This window comes from Sturnira hondurensis, unplaced genomic scaffold (assembly GCF_014824575.4).
Source record: "Sturnira hondurensis isolate 20B ecotype Veracruz unplaced genomic scaffold, ASM1482457v3 Scaffold0007217, whole genome shotgun sequence".
NCBI classification, from domain to species: Eukaryota; Metazoa; Chordata; class Mammalia; order Chiroptera; family Phyllostomidae; genus Sturnira; species Sturnira hondurensis.
The window spans coordinates 4,866,361-4,886,539 of NW_028079848.1; the positions used below are offsets into that span (position 1 = coordinate 4,866,361).

The following is a 20,179-nucleotide window of genomic DNA, read 5'->3' on the forward strand; positions in this document are numbered from 1 at the left end:
GACAGATGAGACTCCTGAGTTCAGGAGAGAGTCCCAGACTAGAAACAAAAATTTGGGATTTATCAGCATAGGTAGGTGGTGAAACTAATGTGACCACCAAGGACACAAACACAATGCACTGTGTACACTGTCATGTCGAGGGAGTGGGAAGAATGCAAATTGTCACTAAAAGGGGCTGGATTCCCGTTGTCTACATCCCTGAAGTCGTGCCTTACCTCTAGCCGCTGTAACAAAACACGACAGACTGGTTGGCTTAAAACAACAAACATTGTTCTCTACAGCCCTGGAGTCTGGGATGTCTGGGCTGAAGCTGAGATAGAATTACACAGATTCGGCGTCTGGTGAGGGCCCAGTTTCTGGTTCAGAGACTGTGGTCTTCTCCCTGTGCTCTCTTAAGGTACAGGGAAGGAGACAACGAGCTTTCTGTGGTCTCTTTTATAAAGGGCATTAATGGCACTAACTCCTTTTATAAAGGGCTCTGTCCTCATGGGCTGATCAGCTCCCGAGGGCCCCCTTTCCTAACACACGAGGGGTTGGGATTTCAAAACAGAAATCTTGGGGCTACAAACACTCCGCATCAAAGGGAACACCCCAGAGCCCTGATAAAGAAGAGGGGAACCAGGCCAGTCTGTGCTCCGATTGCCGCGGCTCCGCCCGCTCGGAGGTCCCCTTTCTGTTCCTCGTGAACTCGTCCAGTCTCGCCCCTTTTACGTTCTGCGTTCTGTGAGACCGTTTGTATTTCACGGGAGAACAATGTGGCCCAGCTGTCAGCCTCAGGCCAGCAGTTCCTGGACAGCTAGGGTGTGGATGCCTGTGTGAGATTTCTACCCCGACCCCCAGGCCCTCCCCGCCCCCATGCCCACCGGAGTGCTGCTGTGACCGGTTCTCCTAGAATTCCTTCCAGCTCCACAGCCTGAACCAGTCAGCGTGGCCGTGTTTCTCCAGAAGATCTGAGATGATGCAGCCAAGACAAACCAGTTGGCATGATGTTTGTCCTAAACCAGGACTTCACGAGCGTTGGGACCAGGGAGGCTCTGAGGGTTTACGCAAGGGGGCGCCAGGTGAAACTAAAATGAGCTTGCTGCTATCAGCAAGGCCACCAACCGAAGGAGCCATGGTGAGTGTAACAGAAGCTAGTCTCCCTGTTGTCCCAGCAAACACACCACCCTGCACTCAGGAGCCTGCATCCACACACCTGTGTACAGTCACTCTGTCTCGTTTGCCCACCACTGCGCCCAAGGCCAACAGCCGGACCAGGCACATTCAGGAGCTCAGTAACCGCTTCTCGAAGGGACACGAGCTGAAGAGGACATAAAACGAGGCTTGTCCCAACCAGGCCCATGTTTGCTCCTCTGAACACTCCGGATGCTGCTGTGAATTCTCATGGTCAGTTTACGCTGAGCCGGGTGAGGCACTGTTATCATTCCCCAACGTATCTTGGAGGACAATTTATGCGGTGAGAGGTGGGAATAAAACACTAGGAGAGACACTAGGCGAAGCTACCATATTGAGGCTAAAATCAGCTCTTTGTTGAGAGGATATGAAAAAGAACCCCGTGGCCAGTGGCGGAGGCATCTGTCAAGGCCTCTGTAGATGAGAATAAGCTGTTTCTTGATGAGCCCACTTCCAGGGAACACGCCCGTTCTCCAGGGCAGTTCTGCCCTCTGATGTGCCCGGGAAACACACAAGTGGGCCAGGGGCATCCTTGCTTAACATCCTTCTGTATCTATGACTGACTAAGCCAAACCCTTATGTCCAAGTCCAGCAGGAGAGGTCTAACTTACCTGCCTCAGCTGCTGCCACCTGCCTGGGGGTCTCTGTGTGAAGGGGTGTGTACCCGACCCACTTCACTCTTGTGTTGGGGGTCATATCTGAAGTAATTGCCAAAATAACCCACGGCTTTAAAATACAAAATGCCTGTCTACATTTATTAAGATGAAAAAGAGTGCCGATCTTGAACTGTGAGGATTATGTGTTTAACGTAATAAATTAGGAGCGTTGAAAACTTACAATTAAAGACAGATTTGACCTTCAGCACCTCCAAGTTCCTGAAGTGACTCTCCAGTGAAGTTCTAATTATTCCCCAAGGTGCTGAGGCGCCACCGCTCTGGCGACTCCAAACGTCCGTACTTACGATCCAGCCAACTCAACCGTAGTCACTGGTCCCCCACAGACCAGGACTGAGCCATGTGAGGGGCACAGGAGACACGTGTGATATAGTCATATGTATGTTCTATAGTGTAGGTGATGCATGTACAACTAAGAAATCAAGAACAAAATCATTTTAACCAATCGAACAATTTAGAGAGCAATTAGATATTGATATAAAGACAAAAAGCCAGGATATTATACCTTTTAGGGCTACATCGCGATAGTTCCCACTGCACACAGTTATTTCAAATTATTTGCTGCATTAATAAGTTCACAGTGAAGCTATCGCACGATACATACATTTTAAAGAAATCTGTCTGTTGACAGACAAGACATTTTTAAAAAATTTCCATGTTACAGCTCTCAAGATGCCAACGTGAGTGGCTCGGAAAAGAGCCTTTAAAGAGTAACACCAACTGAAACACTACTTGGCGCTGGTGTACTTGGTGACGGCCTTGGTGCCCTCGGACACCGCGTGCTTGGCCAGCTCCCCGGGCAGCAGCAGGCGCACGGCCGTCTGGATCTCCCGGGACGTGATGGTCGAGCGCTTGTTGTAATGCGCCAGGCGCGACGCCTCGCCCGCGATGCGCTCGAAGATGTCGTTGACGAAGGAGTTCATGATGCCCATGGCCTTGGACGAGATGCCCGTGTCCGGGTGCACCTGCTTAAGCACCTTGTACACGTACACCGAGTAGCTCTCCTTGCGGCTGCGCTTGCGCTTCTTGCCGTCCTTCTTCTGCGCCTTGGTCACGGCCTTCTTGGAGCCCTTCTTCGGGGCGGGCGCGGACTTGGTCGGCTCGGGCACGGTACAGAATTACAAGGGCAGAAGAAAATGTGGGAGACCGACAGAAATAGAAAAAAAAATCCTCAGTATGCAAGGTCTCCCATATCTAAACTCTGATTGGACCAAAACTAGCCAATATATTAAGAGAACATATGTTAGGTGTTCCTAAACTCCTTTTCTATTGGATGAAAAAAAAACGCTTTCAAGAAATCTTATAAATGAAAACAAATGTAAGAAATATTTTTATACTATTGTTTACGCTGTTAGAGTTGTTCCATTTTTTAATTTTAAGAAATATCTTAAAACATTTTTTTAATTTTGAAAATAACTGGAAACCTTCCCGCTGGGCGCGAAAACCCAGGAAGAAGATCTTGCTCTCCGACAGACTGCCTCCGAGCACCCCTCTGGGGGCTTTGTCATGAATTGTGCGTGCGGGACACCTGGGTCTCTCCGGCCCGAAGCTCAACGCCGGGCCATCACGGCATTTTAAATAAACGTTCACTGAAGACTCTGGGTCGCTGCCATCTTTTCGAGATTCCTTATTGCAAACGCTTTCTCATCGGTTGGTTCCCTCCGGGACGGCGGAGCTGACATTTTAAGTGCATCGAAATCTAAGGGCACAGGCAAATTACCATTTTGAGCTAAACCCGAAATTAAAGCTCCAGGGATTCCGGGAAATCAGAACTCCGCGTAGACCCTGATGCTACAGTGAACCAGGAATTTGCTTAAAATACCGCGAAGGAGCGCGCTCGAGAGGCTCAGACGGTGTGTTTTTAAATAGGGGGAAGGGCGGTAATGCGACTGGATGAAAAAGGGTTAACGGTGCGCAAAAGGGCGGGAGATTTAAAAAAAAATAAATACAGCACTTTCTCTTTCGAACACATTTTTTTTTCTCCAAACAGGAGAAAAGCTCAAGAATATTAATGTTTCTGTGGACCATACCTGTGGGTGGGAGGGGGCGAAGGCACCACTGATGAAACAAATAACTGAGAAAATGACTTTACTTAAGGTCTTTGGAAGATGTCAGCTAATTCAAAGGAACCAATCAGAGACTCGCCGAACGGATACAGCCGCCCTTAAAGGGTCGGAGCGCTTCCGGAATCCGGCGCTGATGAGGACTTACCGACAATCCAATCAGAGTAATTCTGTTCCTGTATAAATACAGGGTCCAGCCGTCTGCTCCAGTTCACTGGCGTTGCAGGCAAGTCATGGCTCGGACCAAGCAGACAGCTCGGAAGTCCACCGGCGGGAAGGCCCCGCGCAAGCAGCTGGCCACCAAGGCGGCCCGCAAGAGCGCGCCGGCCACCGGCGGCGTCAAGAAGCCGCACCGCTACCGGCCCGGCACCGTGGCCCTGCGCGAGATCCGCCGCTACCAGAAGTCCACCGAGCTGCTGATCCGCAAGCTGCCCTTCCAGCGCCTGGTGCGCGAGATCGCGCAGGACTTCAAGACCGACCTGCGCTTCCAGAGCTCGGCCGTCATGGCGCTGCAGGAGGCGTGCGAGGCCTACCTGGTGGGCCTGTTCGAGGACACCAACCTGTGTGCCATCCACGCCAAGCGTGTCACCATCATGCCCAAGGACATCCAGCTGGCGCGCCGCATCCGCGGGGAGAGGGCGTAAGCTGTCATCACCGAATGGTGACCTTGAACCCAAAGGCTCTTTTCAGAGCCACCTACACTCCAATTTGAGGAGCTGTTAGCAAGTAAGTGGGGTCTGCTCCCCAAACCAAGCGGTGGGGGAGGGCGCGTGGTAGCTGCGGTAGCTGCAGAGAAGTGGCGCTGTGGCCGCCCAACTCCCCTGTCGTCCCTAGTGTGCCCCTTTGTCCCTGAGGCACCGCGTCCTGCATGATACAGCTGAGACAACACCACTGGGCGAAATGACGCCGGGGCTGGGGACGGGTAGACCCCCAGTTCTAGCCAGGAATTCAGGACTTGCTGCAGCAAATGAGTGCCAGCTCACTGTTCAGAACGTCCCCACCCAGCTTGAGAAACTTGATACTGTAAGTCAGACCCTCAGATCTTGCGCAGATAAAACTGAATGACTCCCTATTTGCTGGGATCCTCAACCATTGAGAAGGCAGCTTCCCACTTTCTTCCAAATGCAAATTTTTCGAGATCCTCGGGCAATGCAGGAATTTTGGATTTAGCAAGGTTCTTAAGGAAATCGGATATGGGAGCGGCTGGCCTGGGCCGATTAGTAAATAAACAGTGGATGCTCTGTAGCTAATTGCTCTGCACTTGAGTAAAATCCAGTCCCCGGCGGGAACCATGGAACTTGGCCTTCCCAGCTGTTTATTCAACAAAATCTCAGACTTGCTGGAACGAGTCTGAAGCTACAGAACCCAGAATTCAGGTTCAGAAACACCCAGAACAGCTAAGTGAAATGTAGAGCAACACAATGATTTCTACCTAAGTGTGGAAAAAGTTAGCAGGCTTCCAGTCACCATATAGGCAGGAATTTACCTTCCTTAGATCCTTTTAAGGTGGAATTCAGGAAAACAAACAAGCCAGCCAAAAATGGAAGTGGGGTGGGGAAAGAAACAATATAACTGTGTTTAAAGGTTATTAACAGCTTTATTTGTAATAGCCTTAAAGGGGAAACAACATAACAATTTTGTATCTTTCTATTGATGGTTGGTTACCTAAATTCTAATACATCTATACAATTGGATCCTATTCAGAAACTGGATACATGGAGGAACAACCCGGCTGGATCTCAAGGCTAAAATGCTTAGTCAAATCCAGTCTCAAAGGTCACATATTGTATGATCACATTTACATGGCCTTCTGGCAGTAGCAAAACCAGACATGGATACCGGAAGAGTGACTGCCCCGGGGACAGGGAAAAGTGGGTGGATGTGACCGGGAGGCGGAAGTTTCATATCTGCATCACAGTAGTAGTTCCAAGTGGGGTGGCAGAGAGCCCTCTGCTCACAGGCCCAGATGAGAACCTATAAAACTGGTGAGACTACATAGGCCTGGAGTCCAGTGGATGGAATTTTGCCCAAAGAAAGCTGAAATAACTCCCTATTTCCTGGAACCCTCAACCATTGAGAAGGCAATGAACATGTCTGGTTTTCATATTATAATATAATTGTATAGGATATCAACATGAAGGAAAATTGGGTTCAGTGGACTCTGTTGGAAACTAATAAAGGAGAAAAAATAAGCTGTATCAATTGTCTGGCCATTCCTACTTTGTATTGCTTACAATTCTCGCTTAGCAAATTCAGGTTTTTGCGTTCCTTGTTTTTATAAACAGCAGGGCGTTTTTGGCTTGCTTCTGGCTGTTGCAGTGGGGGCACGTGCATTTGGCTGAGGTTTCATTTACGTTGATACAGGATTTTGCTCATGTCGCTGCCTCCACCTCAAAAGTGAACTGTTTCCAGGTCTGATGTTTGTAATCTCATTTTCTGGTGGGTTCTTGGATGAGATGGTCCACGGCATTTGGACAGTGTCTTCGGTGCATCCTAGGCGGTCAGTGGCGAGGGCCAGAAGCCGCTGCCCACAGTGGCACCGCTGGTGGTGAGAGTTCTGGGCACGGAACCCGTATCTGGTACCTGGTTGCATTGCCATTTCAACCCCTCCCAGAAGCAGAAACTGAATGAGCAGGTCTGGAATTTTTCTGGTCAAGCACCAGTAGAGTGGTTCTGTTCAGTTCATCTTTCTACACCACAGCCATCTGAGTTGTAAAATGAGCCTTTTAACTGTACCTAATGCAAAACGCTGAAAATGAAGCCATCATAAATGTGCTTTGTAAACTATGAGGGGCAACAGAGAAGTTGTACAGTCGTCGTGATCACACTTTGGAATGTCCCATTTCCCTGTTGTTCTCCTGCTCCTTCCTCATCTCTCCGGTCAAAACCCTAACTCTCGTTCTGGTTTTCAAAGGCCTCACGGCTGTCTTCCCATTTTTCCTACTCAGTGCAATCTCTTTGTTTTCAAAAGGATGCTTCCCATATTCCCCCATTTATCCAGGTCTTCTTTCTCAACCTAGCCACTCCCATAAAAAGAGGAAGAAATTATGGGATGCAGCTGTGACTGGGAAAATTACACTCCTGGTTAGAAAGATACTCACAAGGTTACAGGTTACATTCATTTTTGAAAACTAAGTTTAAGTGGTGAAATTTAAGCAATTATCATCCAATCATGGGTACTGTCAACAAAATAAAGTGAAGGGACATTCCAACCACAAGGTCCTTGGTGTCCCTTGGTGATGTGCTGGGGGTGGGGGGGCTGCGTAGCCTGAGGCCTGTAGCTACCTTTTCAAAAGGATATGTTTAAATACTTAATGCATAGAGGCTAAGAATGTTAGCAAGGTTAAAACATATGACTGCATTGGAGTTCACAAAATAATGTGTCTCATTAATAACATCAAATAACAAGGAGCGGCAGCAAGGAATAATGAGGACCGGGGTGAAGGACTCGGAGCGAAAACTTTATCTCAAGATAGTCGCTGTAACTGCAGAGCGACACAAACACATCACGGAGGGGCCTTGTTGGAGGAGGCGCAGGCCTGCAGAATCCACAGGGTCTAGTTGCCTGCACCCAAAATTGACAGCAAGGCTGATCCACCATCCAGGCTGACAGCCCCAGATGGTCTGCAGAACTCAGAATTTTGTCAAGATTTGCCAGTAAAATTAAGCGGGCTTCCCTGAGATTAAAAATAATCATAGTAACAATAATAATGCCTCAGTCCCAGAGATGAAGTGGAAACAGTGGAATAAACAAGTGAACCCTTGTTCCAAGGGCCGACATTGTATGGCTCCCTAGGTCCTCCCAACAGTCTGGGGAGGAAATAAGGCAGAGGGACGACGACAAACCCTCAGAGGACCGAGGTCACACTATCACCACCACTCAACCTCGGCCTCAGTTATCCGCAGAATAACAAGAGCGTGCATACTCGCCCCAGAGCGAGCTCCGGTGGCCTCGAGGAAACAAAAATCCAAGTTTTTCTATTCTTTTTTTTAAATCCAAGTGTTTCAGCGACTTCACAGGGTACCTCTAATCGGTACCCTCCCTGGAGCCCTTGCGCGTGAATCAGGAGTGCGATCTGATTAGCGCTCCAGAACCTCTGGGAGCCAATGGGACAGGGAAGTTTAGGAAAGCCCGGAGCCTTGAAGAACCCTCTCCTCAGACTGGCGTAGGTGTGATAATTACGCTTTTTCTCCCCTAACACGCCTGCGCGCAGGGAGCAGGGCGGCGAGACGCACCACCAGCAGCTGGCCACCCGCAACGACTAGGAGCTCCGTGTGCCCCCGGCCGGTGTGGCCCTCGCAGGAGCGCGGGGTTCTGCCGCACTGCTGCCCGGTACCGAGTGCCCCAAGGCCGGGGCAAAGTGGAGCGAGCTTAGACCGCCGTCCCTGCACCAGAAGCCAGAGACGTTAACTTACTACGAGGACAGTGTTCCGGATCTTGGAGGATATTTCAGCCCCATGAGCGCCCCTCTCCATCCCCCCACTTCGCCCCGCATTGAATCAGTAACCTTAAGAAAACACACACACATGTATGTAGTTAAGCTCTTTTTCATGAAGTTGGTGGGTGGCTCTGAAAAGAGCCTTTGAGGTTTTCAAAGCAGGACCTGCCTCTCGAATTTACTTTTTCTTAGGCGCCGCCTTCTTCGCCTTTGTAGCCTTGGGTTTCGCGGCTTTAGCCTTCGCCGGGGCCTTGGGCTTAGGGGACTTGGCCTTGGCTGGACTCTTGGCCGCCTTCTTGGGTTTCGCCGCTTTCGCCTTTTTCGGGCTCTTGGGCATTTTCTTGGCCCCTGCAGCCGCCGCCGGCTTCTTCGCCTTCTTCGGGGTCTTCTTGGCGCTCTTCTTGGGGGTGGCTGACCCCGCGGCCTTCTTGGGTTTCTTAGCCGCGCCAGCTGCCTTCTTGGGCTTGGCCGCGCCCGCCTTCTTGGGCTTGGGCTTGGCCTCACCAGAGGCCGCCTTCTTGTTGAGCTTGAAGGAGCCCGAGGCGCCGGTGCCCTTGGTCTGCACCAGGGTGCCCTTGCTCACCAGGCTCTTGAGGCCCAGCTTGATGCGGCTGTTGTTCTTCTCCACATCGTAGCCCGCGGCCGCCAGCGCCTTCTTGAGCGCGGCCAGCGACACGCCGCTGCGCTCCTTGGAGGCGGCCACGGCCTTGGTGATGAGCTCGGACACGGGCGGCCCGGACGCCTGGCGCTTGGCGGCGCCGGCGCCAGTTTTCTTTGCCTTCTTCTTAACAGGTGTTTTCTCCGCAGGGGAGGGAGCGGCAGGAGCGACTGGAGCAGTCTCCGACATTTTTTCCTGTTTTGCCTGGAAAGACAAAAAAAGACTTAAACTGTCAGAGCGGCATGCCCGGGCGCGGGCGGCGGGGGTTTATATAGCGAGTCGCTGGGAGGTGATTGGCTGCCGGCTCCGCGCGCCGTGCTGCCCAGAGGCGCTCCTGCGCTTCGCCGGGTGGCTGTGTTTTCTGACCCTCAAAAAAGAAGAAAAATGTAAGAAGTCTGAGCAGGAAATTATTAGGGATCTGGGGGAAACGGATCCGAGAGTCTCCAGGCTTCCTCCCTGCCCTCTTTGCCTCGCCTCCTGTCTCAGCCGGCACCCAGAAAGCGTCCTGATTCCCCCAACTCTCTTTGAAACTTCCGTCAAAAGGAGACAACTTGCAGATTTTTCTTAAAAATACTATTTCTCTCGGTTTTCTTTGCAAATATTTTTTCCAGGACATAGTTCTAGACATTCTTTTCTTTGCAACTTTGTGTAAATAAAGTCATGTCTACTCAAATATAAAAGGAAAACCGCGTTTTTCGTGAGAGCAATAGCACAGCAGGAGCTATTTGCCCGGAGCAGTGGGAATCGGCGGTGGGGGAGAGAATTCTGCAGAGGCGATGGGCAACTATTTTACAAAAGATGTTTTATCGTTAAGTGTCTGAGTGACCAGTGTGTAAACTGGGTTTGACCCTAGTGTTTTCGGTGATTTGAACATTTTTGGAAGGGTGAGGACAAGGCTGCTCCGCGCGTTTTTTGAATACCCAGTCTGAACCGGCCATGAGGCTTCTCTGAAAAAGCGCTCTGGTCTGTTTTACAGACCTACTGTGGGCATTGGAGCAAGCCCACCCTCTCCACACAGAAGAGTCACAAAGCAACAGAAAAGCAGTAAGTTTACCAGCTGTGAGCTGAAGAAGCCTGGGAGACCAGGTGTTTTTTATCCCTTCTCCTTAAAATGGTAAATGAGTTAATGACAGACAGCCTACCCATCAGAGTTTTTCTCTAATATTTAGCATAGAGTGTTGTGCGTTATTTCCTCTATTTCGAGATGTTGTTTTAAAGATAGATATGATTTGACCTTTTTAACATTGCAAGTAGGGTCACAAGGAAGTAGAAAGAAACATTTCTCATGGAAATCAGTCTGAATTTTCACAGTTCTCCCTGGGCTTTTTAAGAACAAAATGTGAAATAGACGGTCATGACTTAAATCCATTAGCTAAAAGGATGGCCTCGTAAGAGGTCTAACCAACATTTCATTATGAGTGTGCTGACTTTCCCATCCATCTTTGCGACACAGCAGAGCGAACAGAATTCAGTAAATATTGATCGGTGAGCACAAACTAATATTATCCACCAAATCACCGGGTACTGAAATGAAACCTCCTGTTTGTTCAATAAACAAGAAAAGTATTTGGAGTCCTGTGTTTCTTCCGATAAATACCCCTATTTCCAAAAATCTAGTTATCCTAGCCTGCATTCCTTGAAATTTAAGAGCTGTCTCCTGTAAAACCAAGATCAAAGAATCACCTTTAAAGGTGTCACAGTTAACTGATTTCATACAAATCCAAATCCCTTGGCTTATTTTTCCATAGTCCTTTGCTGAGCACAGCCGCGTCTCTGGGACTGGAGGCCACGTTGTATACCGAATGCAAACACTGTGTGTAAAGAGGCTGGCTGGCAGGGCGGGATCGTGGTGCTCCTTCTCCCCAGGCAGGGATCTCGTGGGTGTCAGGGGAGGAGCTCGACCCCTCAGCAGCAGCAGTGATCACAAATGTTACGTAGGCCCCTTTCCTTTTCAGCAGAAGACCTGACGTGACCCAGCCCCAAAGATAAAATTTAAATTCAAAATTTCTAAAATTCACTATTTGGGTCACCATAGGAGTCCTGCTCGCGGTTGTCGGCAAGGGCTGGAAGTGGTCCCTGCGTGGCACGAACTTGATTTACAATGGGTGGAAAGTGCCTTCCAGCCTGGCTGGTGTAGCTCAGTGGATTGAGCGCGGACCTGCAAACCAGATGATCGCAGTTCGATGCCCAGTCAGGGCACATGCCTGGGTTGCAGGCCAGTTCCCTGCAGGTCAACTCCCAGCAGGGGATGCACGAAAGGCAACCATACATTGATGTTTCTCTCCCTCTCTCCTTCCCTTCCCCTCTAAAGATAAATAAATAAAATATTTTTTTAAAAAAGTGCCTTCCAGGGCAGACACCTCGTTTCATTCCTGTGCCACTCCAACTGCCTCCCGTGGTTTTATTTAGGCCACACGTAGGGAGAAGACATTGGAACTAAGGACTATTTCTTTAACTGTAGTTGATGACTGTCCTTCCTGGAGGGAAGTAATGGAGATAAATGCTTTCACCACAAGGGTTCTTCCCAGAAGTGTATGAGAGGAGGGGCCATGCCCCGAAGCAGTTCCCATTGCTTTGACCCTGGCTGAGAGCGTTCAGCACAGACCAGGTTCCTGAAAGCTGGATTATGCCCCAGGCCACTGTAAACTTGAAAACTTCTCCCTTTTATTCTGGCAACCACCGAGAAAGTTGTGCTTTTACTTTTGAATCCTCAACCTGTATATATCTTAGGACACTGGATTTCCCACTGTGCTGAGATGTGAAAAGTAGCAGAGACAAACTACAGACAAGTGACGGAGAGCTCTCTGGGTGGTGGTGGCAACCCCCCTCTCGGCAGGGTGGTCGATGGTGAGGAACACAGCCAGTGTCACTCGGTCTGTCACAGGAACTGTGCTGAAGCAAGTGGACAAGGCTTAGGGGGGAAGAGACTGCACTGGATAAAGAACGAAATGGGCAAAGGAGACTCGAGGGCTGTATAGCAGACCGGGCTTTGGGTTCGAATGAAACATGTCCAAAAGGGCCCTGAGAAACCACATCTAGTGTAGCTTCCTTTGGGATGGTCTCACCGAAGGATGCTCTCCCTATTGAAACTCTCCTCCAAACTCCCCACGGCTACACCTTATCAATTTCATTTCCTAGAAAGGGCACTGCTCTCAAACTTGCAATTTTCTTCTTACACACCTCTCTCTGTCTCATTATGTGTAATACCTGGTGCACCCAGAAGTTGGCTGATTTCTCCTCAAATAAGCCCAGTCTTCACCTCATCTCAGGTGCCCCGCACCCCACTGTCCACAGTCGGCATTACCAGTTCTTTGGAAGGCATGCCCCGTTTCAACCCAGCCCAGGGGAGCCCAGGGTGCTGGAAACGGTCTACGGCTGTGCTGCCCGAGGCCCTGCATGTGGCTAACTGAAGACACCAATCTCCCATGTTATTTGGGTTTAACTGATTTAAGTCGAAAGGAGCACCCGTAACTGGTGGCTAATGCAGGACAGCATAGCTTTGCAACAGTTCTCCCCACGTTTGCACGCACCAGCCTGCCCCAGGGGATCTTGTTAAAAATGCCACTTCGGTGGATTTAGGGTTGTTGCTGCAACTGTGAGTCGGACAGGATCCCAGGTGATACAGTCACACAGCAGCCCCACCTATCACTTCCAGGCAGAATCAGGAGCCTGGGGAGCTGACTCAGGTTGACCTCTCACCCAGACTTGACTTTTCTCTTCCCTGCACTTGACCATTCCTTTAAAAGAACGTGCTCATTGGCGAACTCTCCCTCCCAGGAGCACACCCAAACCTGTCTTCCCTGGCAGGTGAGCATCTCCTAAACACTGAGGGTTCCCATGAGACTTCAAGGAGAGGGGCAATTGGCAGAGGCAGCTCTGCCCAGCCTAACCCCCTGAACTTGTCTCCAAGGCCCCCTTTTCTCTGACAGTCACAGCCAATTGCAGCCCCTCCTACACTCTTTCCTGTTGCCTCTTCTATTCTAAGTCCTTCTTTGTTTCACTGTCCCCAGCTTTATTCAACATAGTCTCAAAATTAAAAAGAAAGAAAAAACAAAACAAACAAAAAATTGTTTGTCATTGTAAATCCAGTATCTGTACACTATTCTAGGCATAGAGTTGACCCTGAATCACTGAATCAATCAATCAGTCAATCGATCAATGATTCTTGTTTGTGCTTTCTCAAAAAGGTGAGCCCGGGTGATCCCAATATCTAAATCTGCTTAAGTCTGCATCTCAGTCTCTGTGGGGAGGAAACGGTTCATCTCGACTGCATCTAAAAATCCCAGAGCGGGATCTTAACAGGTCATTTTTGCAGTAGGTAGAAGGTACTCCGTGTGGATATGTGGGAAAGGGCCGAATGTTGGCATCTGTCCGTTAAATCAACCCATCATCTGTGTACAGAACACCACTTCAGGTGCTCTTTTTAGTTGGACAGTATTTCACAGCCTTTATTCATGTTATTTTTAAGTCTGTTACTTTGCAAACTTTTATTCACCATGACATACCTTCTTTATACGCATAGATCAATTTTAAGTGGTAAGGTCATGGAAATCCAGAATCATAGGCCTCAGTTCTCCCCAACAGCACCACAGACTAGGACAGGTTAGTTCTCCGAGCCTGGGATTCCTCGTTCTTACAATGCAAAAAATGCTTTATGAGTCTGGGAGCAAAAAGTGAAAATCAATTAACATTGGATCCCCTTCTAGAGCTCCTTCTTAGGAATGCTGAAAACAACGCAATCATTATGCAAATGAGAAGTCCCCACGACCTGCCAAATCCTCGAGTATTGCTAGAGTTGTACAAATCAATACTTTATAGTTTTAAAGGATCTTTGCACTTAAAATAAATTTTATTCTGGTATCTCGCCCTACCGTGGACAAGTGTTGTATTACTGCCTCCTTTTTATACATGGTCATGGTGATCGGGACACTCGGGCGATACCAATTACCAAAAGAACGCACAGGCCCGGGACCAAAGTCCACAGACACCCGCCGGCAAGGAAACAGGAAAGAGCAGGACGCGAGCGCGAGTCCCGCCCCCTGCACCTCCCATTTCCGGAAACGCTCGCCAAAGTCTTATATAAGCGGCTGCAGCGAGCGCTGCGGGAGAGGACGGAGATCTTCTATTGCTCTTCACTATGTCTGGTCGCGGCAAAGGCGGGAAGGGCCTCGGCAAAGGCGGCGCCAAGCGCCACCGCAAGGTTCTGCGTGACAACATCCAGGGCATCACCAAGCCCGCCATCCGGCGCCTGGCCCGCCGCGGCGGCGTCAAGCGCATCTCCGGGCTCATCTACGAGGAGACCCGCGGGGTGCTCAAGGTCTTCCTGGAGAACGTGATCCGGGACGCCGTCACCTACACGGAGCACGCCAAGCGCAAGACGGTCACGGCCATGGACGTGGTCTACGCGCTCAAACGCCAGGGCCGCACCCTCTACGGCTTCGGCGGCTGAGCGCCCCCGCTGCCCTGGCCCTGCGCCCCGGTTCCTCCACCAAAGGCCCTTCTCAGGGCCACCCACGTGGTCACATGAAGGGCTGTTTGTAACAACCAGACCTTAAGGTAGTGCTTGTTTCTTTGTGTCCTGTTGGGATTCTAACTTTTAACGAGAACGTGACCCTTGCGAAGTTTGGCGCGCTCCGGTCCGGGGCCATTTTCTAGTCGGCGGCCGTGGCGAAAATGGCGGCTCTCAGCCGAGCCCAAAGGACAACGAGTTGCGGGGGCGGGTGGAAGGCGCTGTGTCCTTAGGCGTTCGGAGACGCCCGGGTTTGTAGCCCCCTGGAGCAAGTTGCCTTTGTGATGGCAGCCGTTCCCCAATTCAAATGTTACTAATTGGCTTCATTGTGTTCCGGGGACATTAAAACCCACTTTCCCAGAAGCCTGCGCGGACCTTCCACCCGCTGTCCTGTAGGGGGCGCCCGGGCTTCACGCGAACCCCATGCAGGAAACGGAGCCGCGCAGAGTTAGGCGGGTGAAAGCAAAGATCAAGCCTGGAAGGGTCTTCAGTTTTCTCTCTCCCAGAACGTGCCTGAGGACGTGGAACTGGAGCCTGACTTGGGTCCTCGCTCATCCTACTGCTTTATTTTTAAAATTGGTGATTGATTTACCACCTTCTTTAGTGTGTTCTGTCCCCGACGGCCTGCCCATCGGTGACCGGGCCAGCATCCTTTGCTCTCCGTTTCCCCGCAGGCAGAAGAGGGGTGTTTGGACCGAGTCCTGCTCACCCTGCACCTGTGTTGTAAACCCTTCCCTTACCTGTGCCGTTTAAACCCCCACACCCAGCCCACCCGTTCAGCGTCAGGATGGTTATTAATGGAGGGTTATCCCACTATCAGTAACTTCCTTGCTTGGACAATAAATTAGCTGGTCATCCAACTCTAACCATAATGACATCCCAATTTACATTTTTTATATTCTCCTGGCCCCTTTCCTTTCACGTAGTGTGGAACAAAAGTAGGTTTATAGCATGTGAAACTTCGTTTTTGTGTTATTTATTAACTATGGTATTATTTTCCATACAAACAAGTAAACCTACTTTCACCCCACCCTGCATATAACTAGATTTCAGTGTCTCTTCTCTTGGCCTACAACCCTGTCCATTACTAGATAGATCCTTTTCATTTTAGCAAATGTTCAAGGCTTGAATGCTCAAGTCACTACGATGACATGATGTCTGTCCCAGTCACTCACTCACATATATACTTGCCAAGGTTATTTGACTTGACTTACTAATTTCCAAGTGGAAACTTACACTAAGGATTTAATCTGCTACATCTGGGCCCGTGTGACCCCTGCCTTCAGGAGGCTGTGTGGTCCCTTTCCCCCTGACCCAGATATAGTCTGTCCTCCCCGATTCTTCTCAGTTGGCGTTTGGGGGACCCATGCCTCTGCTTCCCACTCTCCCCAGTGAGCGGTCTCCTGAGGGCTCCTCCCGCCACTTCCTAGGACCTCCGTGTCACCACAGTGTGCTGTAAATGGTGAGATATCCAGACACCCAGAAAAGCACCAGGCGTCCTGCCAGGTGGCAGGATATGCCGCTTTAAAATAACGCCACTTGGGCATCAAGACTCGAGTTACAGACCGAAGAAATAAAGAAGGTGTAGAAGCGAGGCTCTGGCCCCACCTTTCCTTTCCGAGGGCAGATCCCGGTCCCCCGTGGAATGTGCCTTCTCTGAACCACGAAGAAAAGGGGCTCCTGTGATCAGAGGGGGAAAATTGAGGCCCAGAGAGATCTGTACCCACAGACCTTGTTAAATAAGCCTTATCTTACTTCAGCCTGCCTGTATATGTTAGTTCCTATTTGACAATTCCTACTCTGTTTAGGATGTAAGGCCTACTCACTTCTGGGCTCATCACTTTCCTGCAGAGACTCCCCTGTACATGCAGAAATATTAATCGAAATGGGTCTGCTCTTCTCCTGTTAATCCGTCTTACGTCCATTTAATGCTCAGGCCCAGCTGCACATCCTTAAAGAGCAGAGGAAAGCTCCACCTTCCGGCACCATCATCAGGGTCCTGCAGCGGCCCCACATTCCTGCCAGGTCCCCACCTGCGTGCTCCCTGCCCTAGGGTCACTCCAGCCCACTGTAGTCAGGGCACAGCGATTTGCTAAAGTCATTGTTTCCTTCTGAGGGGGCCCGGCTTGGGCAACCTTTATATGAGGTGCACTAGCATGCGTTCATGTGTCTTTTTACGGTGGGAAAATTTCCTTCTGGGTTATTTGGTCGGTTTAACAAATTCACACAAGACAGATTAACAGGAGAATAACAGTTTTAGTTTTGTACATACAAAAGCACCAAAATAGTAAGACCCAAAGGCACGTCAGACAATTGAGACTGGTCTGCTGTCCTGAGCTAAGGAACCAGAGGGGGGCCTGGGTGCCAACCAGGAGGAGGGCAGTTCATAGGAGGAGGACAGCCGAGGGCTGTCAATCAGGAGGTTGCCCTGAGGTCATCCAGATCAGAGTTAACTCTGCTAATGGCTCTCTATCTGGAACAAACTGCTATCTACATTCTTTTAGGCATAAAAGTTTTTTCTGAATCTGCTGGGTCTTCAAAATAAGTCACAGGCCAACGTGGCCCATTTGGGGATGACCTCCTCTACTCCCCTTCAGTCCTACATCAATTTAATTCTCAGGCCCAGGGAAGAATGCTGGGAGGGTAGAGCTAGCATCTGACTTCTCTGCAAGGGCTAGGGAACATCAAAAAAAATCCGCCCCCACAACTCCAGGAATACAGCATGGAGAGAACTGTCTATTTTTACTTGGGCGCTTGGCAATAAAAAAGCACCATGCACTCAGGGGCTTGAATCCCCGAGAATTCAGGTAGCAACACTGACATCTGTCTCATAGGGTGGCTTGGAGTATGCAATGAGTTTAATATACACACAATTGTACGTTAGAACGGTTTACCCTCTTACTCTCCTTTGTTAAAGTTGCACAGAAAACCTACACATCAGACTATCTGAGGGTCAAATACTGTGCAGTGAGTGATTCATGTTACCTGTTTCTAGCGTTTCAAACGTAAGATAGATTTTGCAGCCTCCAGAGGCCTTCCCACCTTTACCAAGCACCAGGCACAGTGAGAAACAGGCTCCGTGGACGTCTGTCCCCACACAACGCTGCAGCCTTCCTAGGTCCACTGGTGACCCAGCTGCGGATTCATGTCCCTCCAGTGTCATGGAGGGACCCTCAGCAGAGCACCTGGCAGCAGAGGAATTTTCCTGAGGAGCATGAGGAGCAGCGACCCTTCTCTTGGGGAGGATAGCACCAAGTTCACCTCCGAGCCAGTTCTTTAGGGAAGAGCAAAAACCAGGCAGTGCAAACTCGATGCCAAACTTCCTTGCCTGAAACCTGAGGCTCTTACCGGATTGAAATGCAAACACTATGCACTTTTAATCTATAATATTTTATATAAACAGCATCTTCTCAGATGTTAGGCGTGGCTTGAGTATGATAAACTTCAGTCTCTTTATAAAGTTTTCTCAGAAATTTTCTTTTCTGAAATTTCTGAAGCATTAAATCAAAAATGGAAATTAGTTAATTGGCTGAGGTATCAATTTGAGGACATACTTTATATTTAAAAAAACTTAATAAAGTGTTTGTCAGTGTTTGAATGGTCCATAATTAAAACAAAAAACAAAAATGAGGAGGACAGCGTTACGATTTACAGAAGGCAGAGTTAAGATGAAGACAAGCCCGGCGCGGCAGGGGGACAGAGGGGGAGGGCCTGCAAACACCCCTTCACATGCAAAGTGAGGCCTCCGGGGCTCGGAGGAAGTTAGACTCAGACCCACAGTAGTTTACCAACTGCTCGGCCTCGGGCTTAGGGAGGCACGGGCCTGAGCGTGGAAATCAGCAAGTCCCAGTTGGTTACACTTAACAGCCCAGCTCACTTTTACTTTGAGGAGAGGGGCATAAGTGACTATGATCAATTCGCCACCTGGGAGGAGAGGGGAGGGTGTCAGGTGAGGCCAGACTGTACCTCTCTCCCCGGGCAAATTAGGAATTAGCACCTAGCGTTTTTGTGGCGGTTATCTTAAAGGTTCTGGGTTCCTAGGGGCGGCGGCACCACCCTCTCAAACTCGTAAATCATAAAGTTACCGAACCACCTGCCCCCTCGCGCCGCCCCCACCCCCCGACTAAAACGGGGCTCAGCTCCTGCTGGCGCTCCGGGAGAACCAGGCACGAACATGACCCTTCATAGGGGACAAAGGGCGGGCGGAGTCACTGGCGGAGAAAGACCTTGGGATTCCGCAGCTCTCTCCACCATTAGGGGTCAGTGGCGAGCTGGGACCACCCCTTTCCAGGTTTGCTTCCGTATTCCAGCTACGTCCCCGCTCCCCGCCCCCAGCCCGGCCTGCGCTCCCTTCCAAGGAGCCGAGGGCGTCCCCTGCGCACAGACCGAGGCCTGTCACGGAGGAGTCGCCATGGGTGAGGCCCCACCGACACCCATGGGAACTTGTTTGCAGAATGACCTGAGCAGGAAAGGGCGCACAGCTCTTCCTAGGAGGAAGTGGGCGGCCCTGAAAAGGGCCTTTGGTGGAGACGAGGTTACGTTGATTGGAACAGGGACTTAAATTAACCCCCGAAGCCGTAAAGGGTGCGGCCCTGGCGCTTGAGCGCGTAGACCACGTCCATGGCCGTGACCGTCTTGCGCTTGGCGTGCTCCGTGTAGGTGACGGCGTCCCGGATCACGTTCTCCAGGAAGACCTTGAGCACCCCGCGGGTCTCCTCGTAGATGAGCCCGGAGATGCGCTTGACGCCGCCGCGGCGGGCCAGGCGCCGGATGGCGGGCTTGGTGATGCCCTGGATGTTATCACGCAGCACCTTGCGGTGGCGCTTGGCGCCGCCTTTGCCGAGACCCTTCCCGCCTTTGCCACGACCAGACATGGTGAAGGAGTAGAGGCTGCGACGTTTGTCCTCACAGTGGCCGCCGCAGCCTCTTAAGTAACAACTGGGCGGACCCGGTTTGAAACAGACCGGAAAGGGCGGAAAACAACCCTTGGCCCCGCCCCTGCTGGGGAGGGGAGATTTTCTGGCATTTAGAAAATAAAAAATTCTAAACTGGAGCGTCTTACTGTGTACACAAAAGAAATCACCTCGTTTATGTGTGTGTTTCGGGATTATCCACCCCGTGGACATTCTTGGATCATCTCCACACTGGAGTTGAAACAAGTCCAAACCCCAAGAAGCAAAGGAATCAATTGGTAAGTTTGTTGCCAAGCAACCCCACCTGGCTTGGGGTTTGGAACCCCTGAGCGGCTGCTCTCAGGTTNTGCCGAGACCCTTCCCGCCTTTGCCACGACCAGACATGGTGAAGGAGTAGAGGCTGCGACGTTTGTCCTCACAGTGGCCACCGCAGCCTCTTAAGTAACAACTGGGCGGACCCGGTTTGAAACAGACCGGAAAGGGCGGAAAACAACCCTTGGCCCCGCCCCTGCTGGGGAGGGGAGATTTTGTGGCATTTAGAAAATAAAAAATTCTAAACTAGAGCGTCTTACTGTGTACACAAAAGAAATCACCTCGTTTATGTGTGTGTTTCGGGATTATCCAACCCGTGGATATTCTTGGATCATCTCCACACTGGAGTTGAAACAAGTCCAAACCCCAAGAAGCAAAGGAATCAATTGGTAAGTTTGTTGCCAAGCAACCCCACCTGGCTTGGGGTTTGGAACCCCT

At 50.4% G+C, this 20,179-nt stretch overlaps 5 protein-coding genes across 5 annotated transcripts; 2 read left to right on the top strand and 3 right to left on the bottom strand.

The window, feature by feature from the left end:
* Positions 1 to 2,575: 2,575 nt before the first annotated feature.
* Positions 2,576 to 2,965, bottom strand: LOC118990720 (histone H2B type 1-M-like; the record flags this gene model as incomplete). Its single annotated transcript, XM_037051456.1, has 1 exon — positions 2,576 to 2,965. A coding segment is annotated over one exon (390 nt), but the record flags the coding sequence as incomplete, so codon positions are not given.
* Positions 2,966 to 3,897: 932 nt separating this feature from the next.
* Positions 3,898 to 4,609, top strand: LOC118990692 (histone H3.1). The gene has a single exon (XM_037051426.1). The coding sequence runs from the start codon at positions 4,144 to 4,146 to the stop codon at positions 4,552 to 4,554; it is 411 nt and encodes a 136-aa protein (XP_036907321.1). The 5' UTR covers positions 3,898 to 4,143; the 3' UTR covers positions 4,555 to 4,609.
* A 3,831-nt stretch (positions 4,610 to 8,440) lies between these two features.
* LOC118990684 (histone H1.3-like) lies at positions 8,441 to 9,260 on the bottom strand. Its single transcript, XM_037051419.1, has one exon. It carries the CDS (start codon positions 9,194 to 9,196, stop codon positions 8,528 to 8,530), a length of 669 nt encoding a protein of 222 aa, XP_036907314.1. The 5' UTR covers positions 9,197 to 9,260; the 3' UTR covers positions 8,441 to 8,527.
* Positions 9,261 to 14,086: 4,826 nt separating this feature from the next.
* LOC118990704 (histone H4) lies at positions 14,087 to 15,013 on the top strand. The gene has a single exon (XM_037051440.1). The coding sequence runs from the start codon at positions 14,145 to 14,147 to the stop codon at positions 14,454 to 14,456; it is 312 nt and encodes a 103-aa protein (XP_036907335.1). The 5' UTR covers positions 14,087 to 14,144; the 3' UTR covers positions 14,457 to 15,013.
* Positions 15,014 to 19,063: 4,050 nt separating this feature from the next.
* On the bottom strand, positions 19,064 to 19,426 carry LOC118990713 (histone H4). Its single transcript, XM_037051449.1, has one exon. It carries the CDS (start codon positions 19,388 to 19,390, stop codon positions 19,079 to 19,081), a length of 312 nt encoding a protein of 103 aa, XP_036907344.1. The 5' UTR covers positions 19,391 to 19,426; the 3' UTR covers positions 19,064 to 19,078.
* Between the last annotated feature and the right edge of the window lie 753 nt (positions 19,427 to 20,179).

Bases quoted from the DNA above. Each gene is read 5' to 3' on its own strand.
- LOC118990692 (XM_037051426.1), top strand. From the start codon at position 4,144: ATGGCTCGGACCAAGCAGACAGCTCGGAAGTCCACCGGCGGGAAGGCC.
- LOC118990684 (XM_037051419.1), bottom strand. From the start codon at position 9,196: ATGTCGGAGACTGCTCCAGTCGCTCCTGCCGCTCCCTCCCCTGCGGAG.
- LOC118990704 (XM_037051440.1), top strand. From the start codon at position 14,145: ATGTCTGGTCGCGGCAAAGGCGGGAAGGGCCTCGGCAAAGGCGGCGCC.
- LOC118990713 (XM_037051449.1), bottom strand. From the start codon at position 19,390: ATGTCTGGTCGTGGCAAAGGCGGGAAGGGTCTCGGCAAAGGCGGCGCC.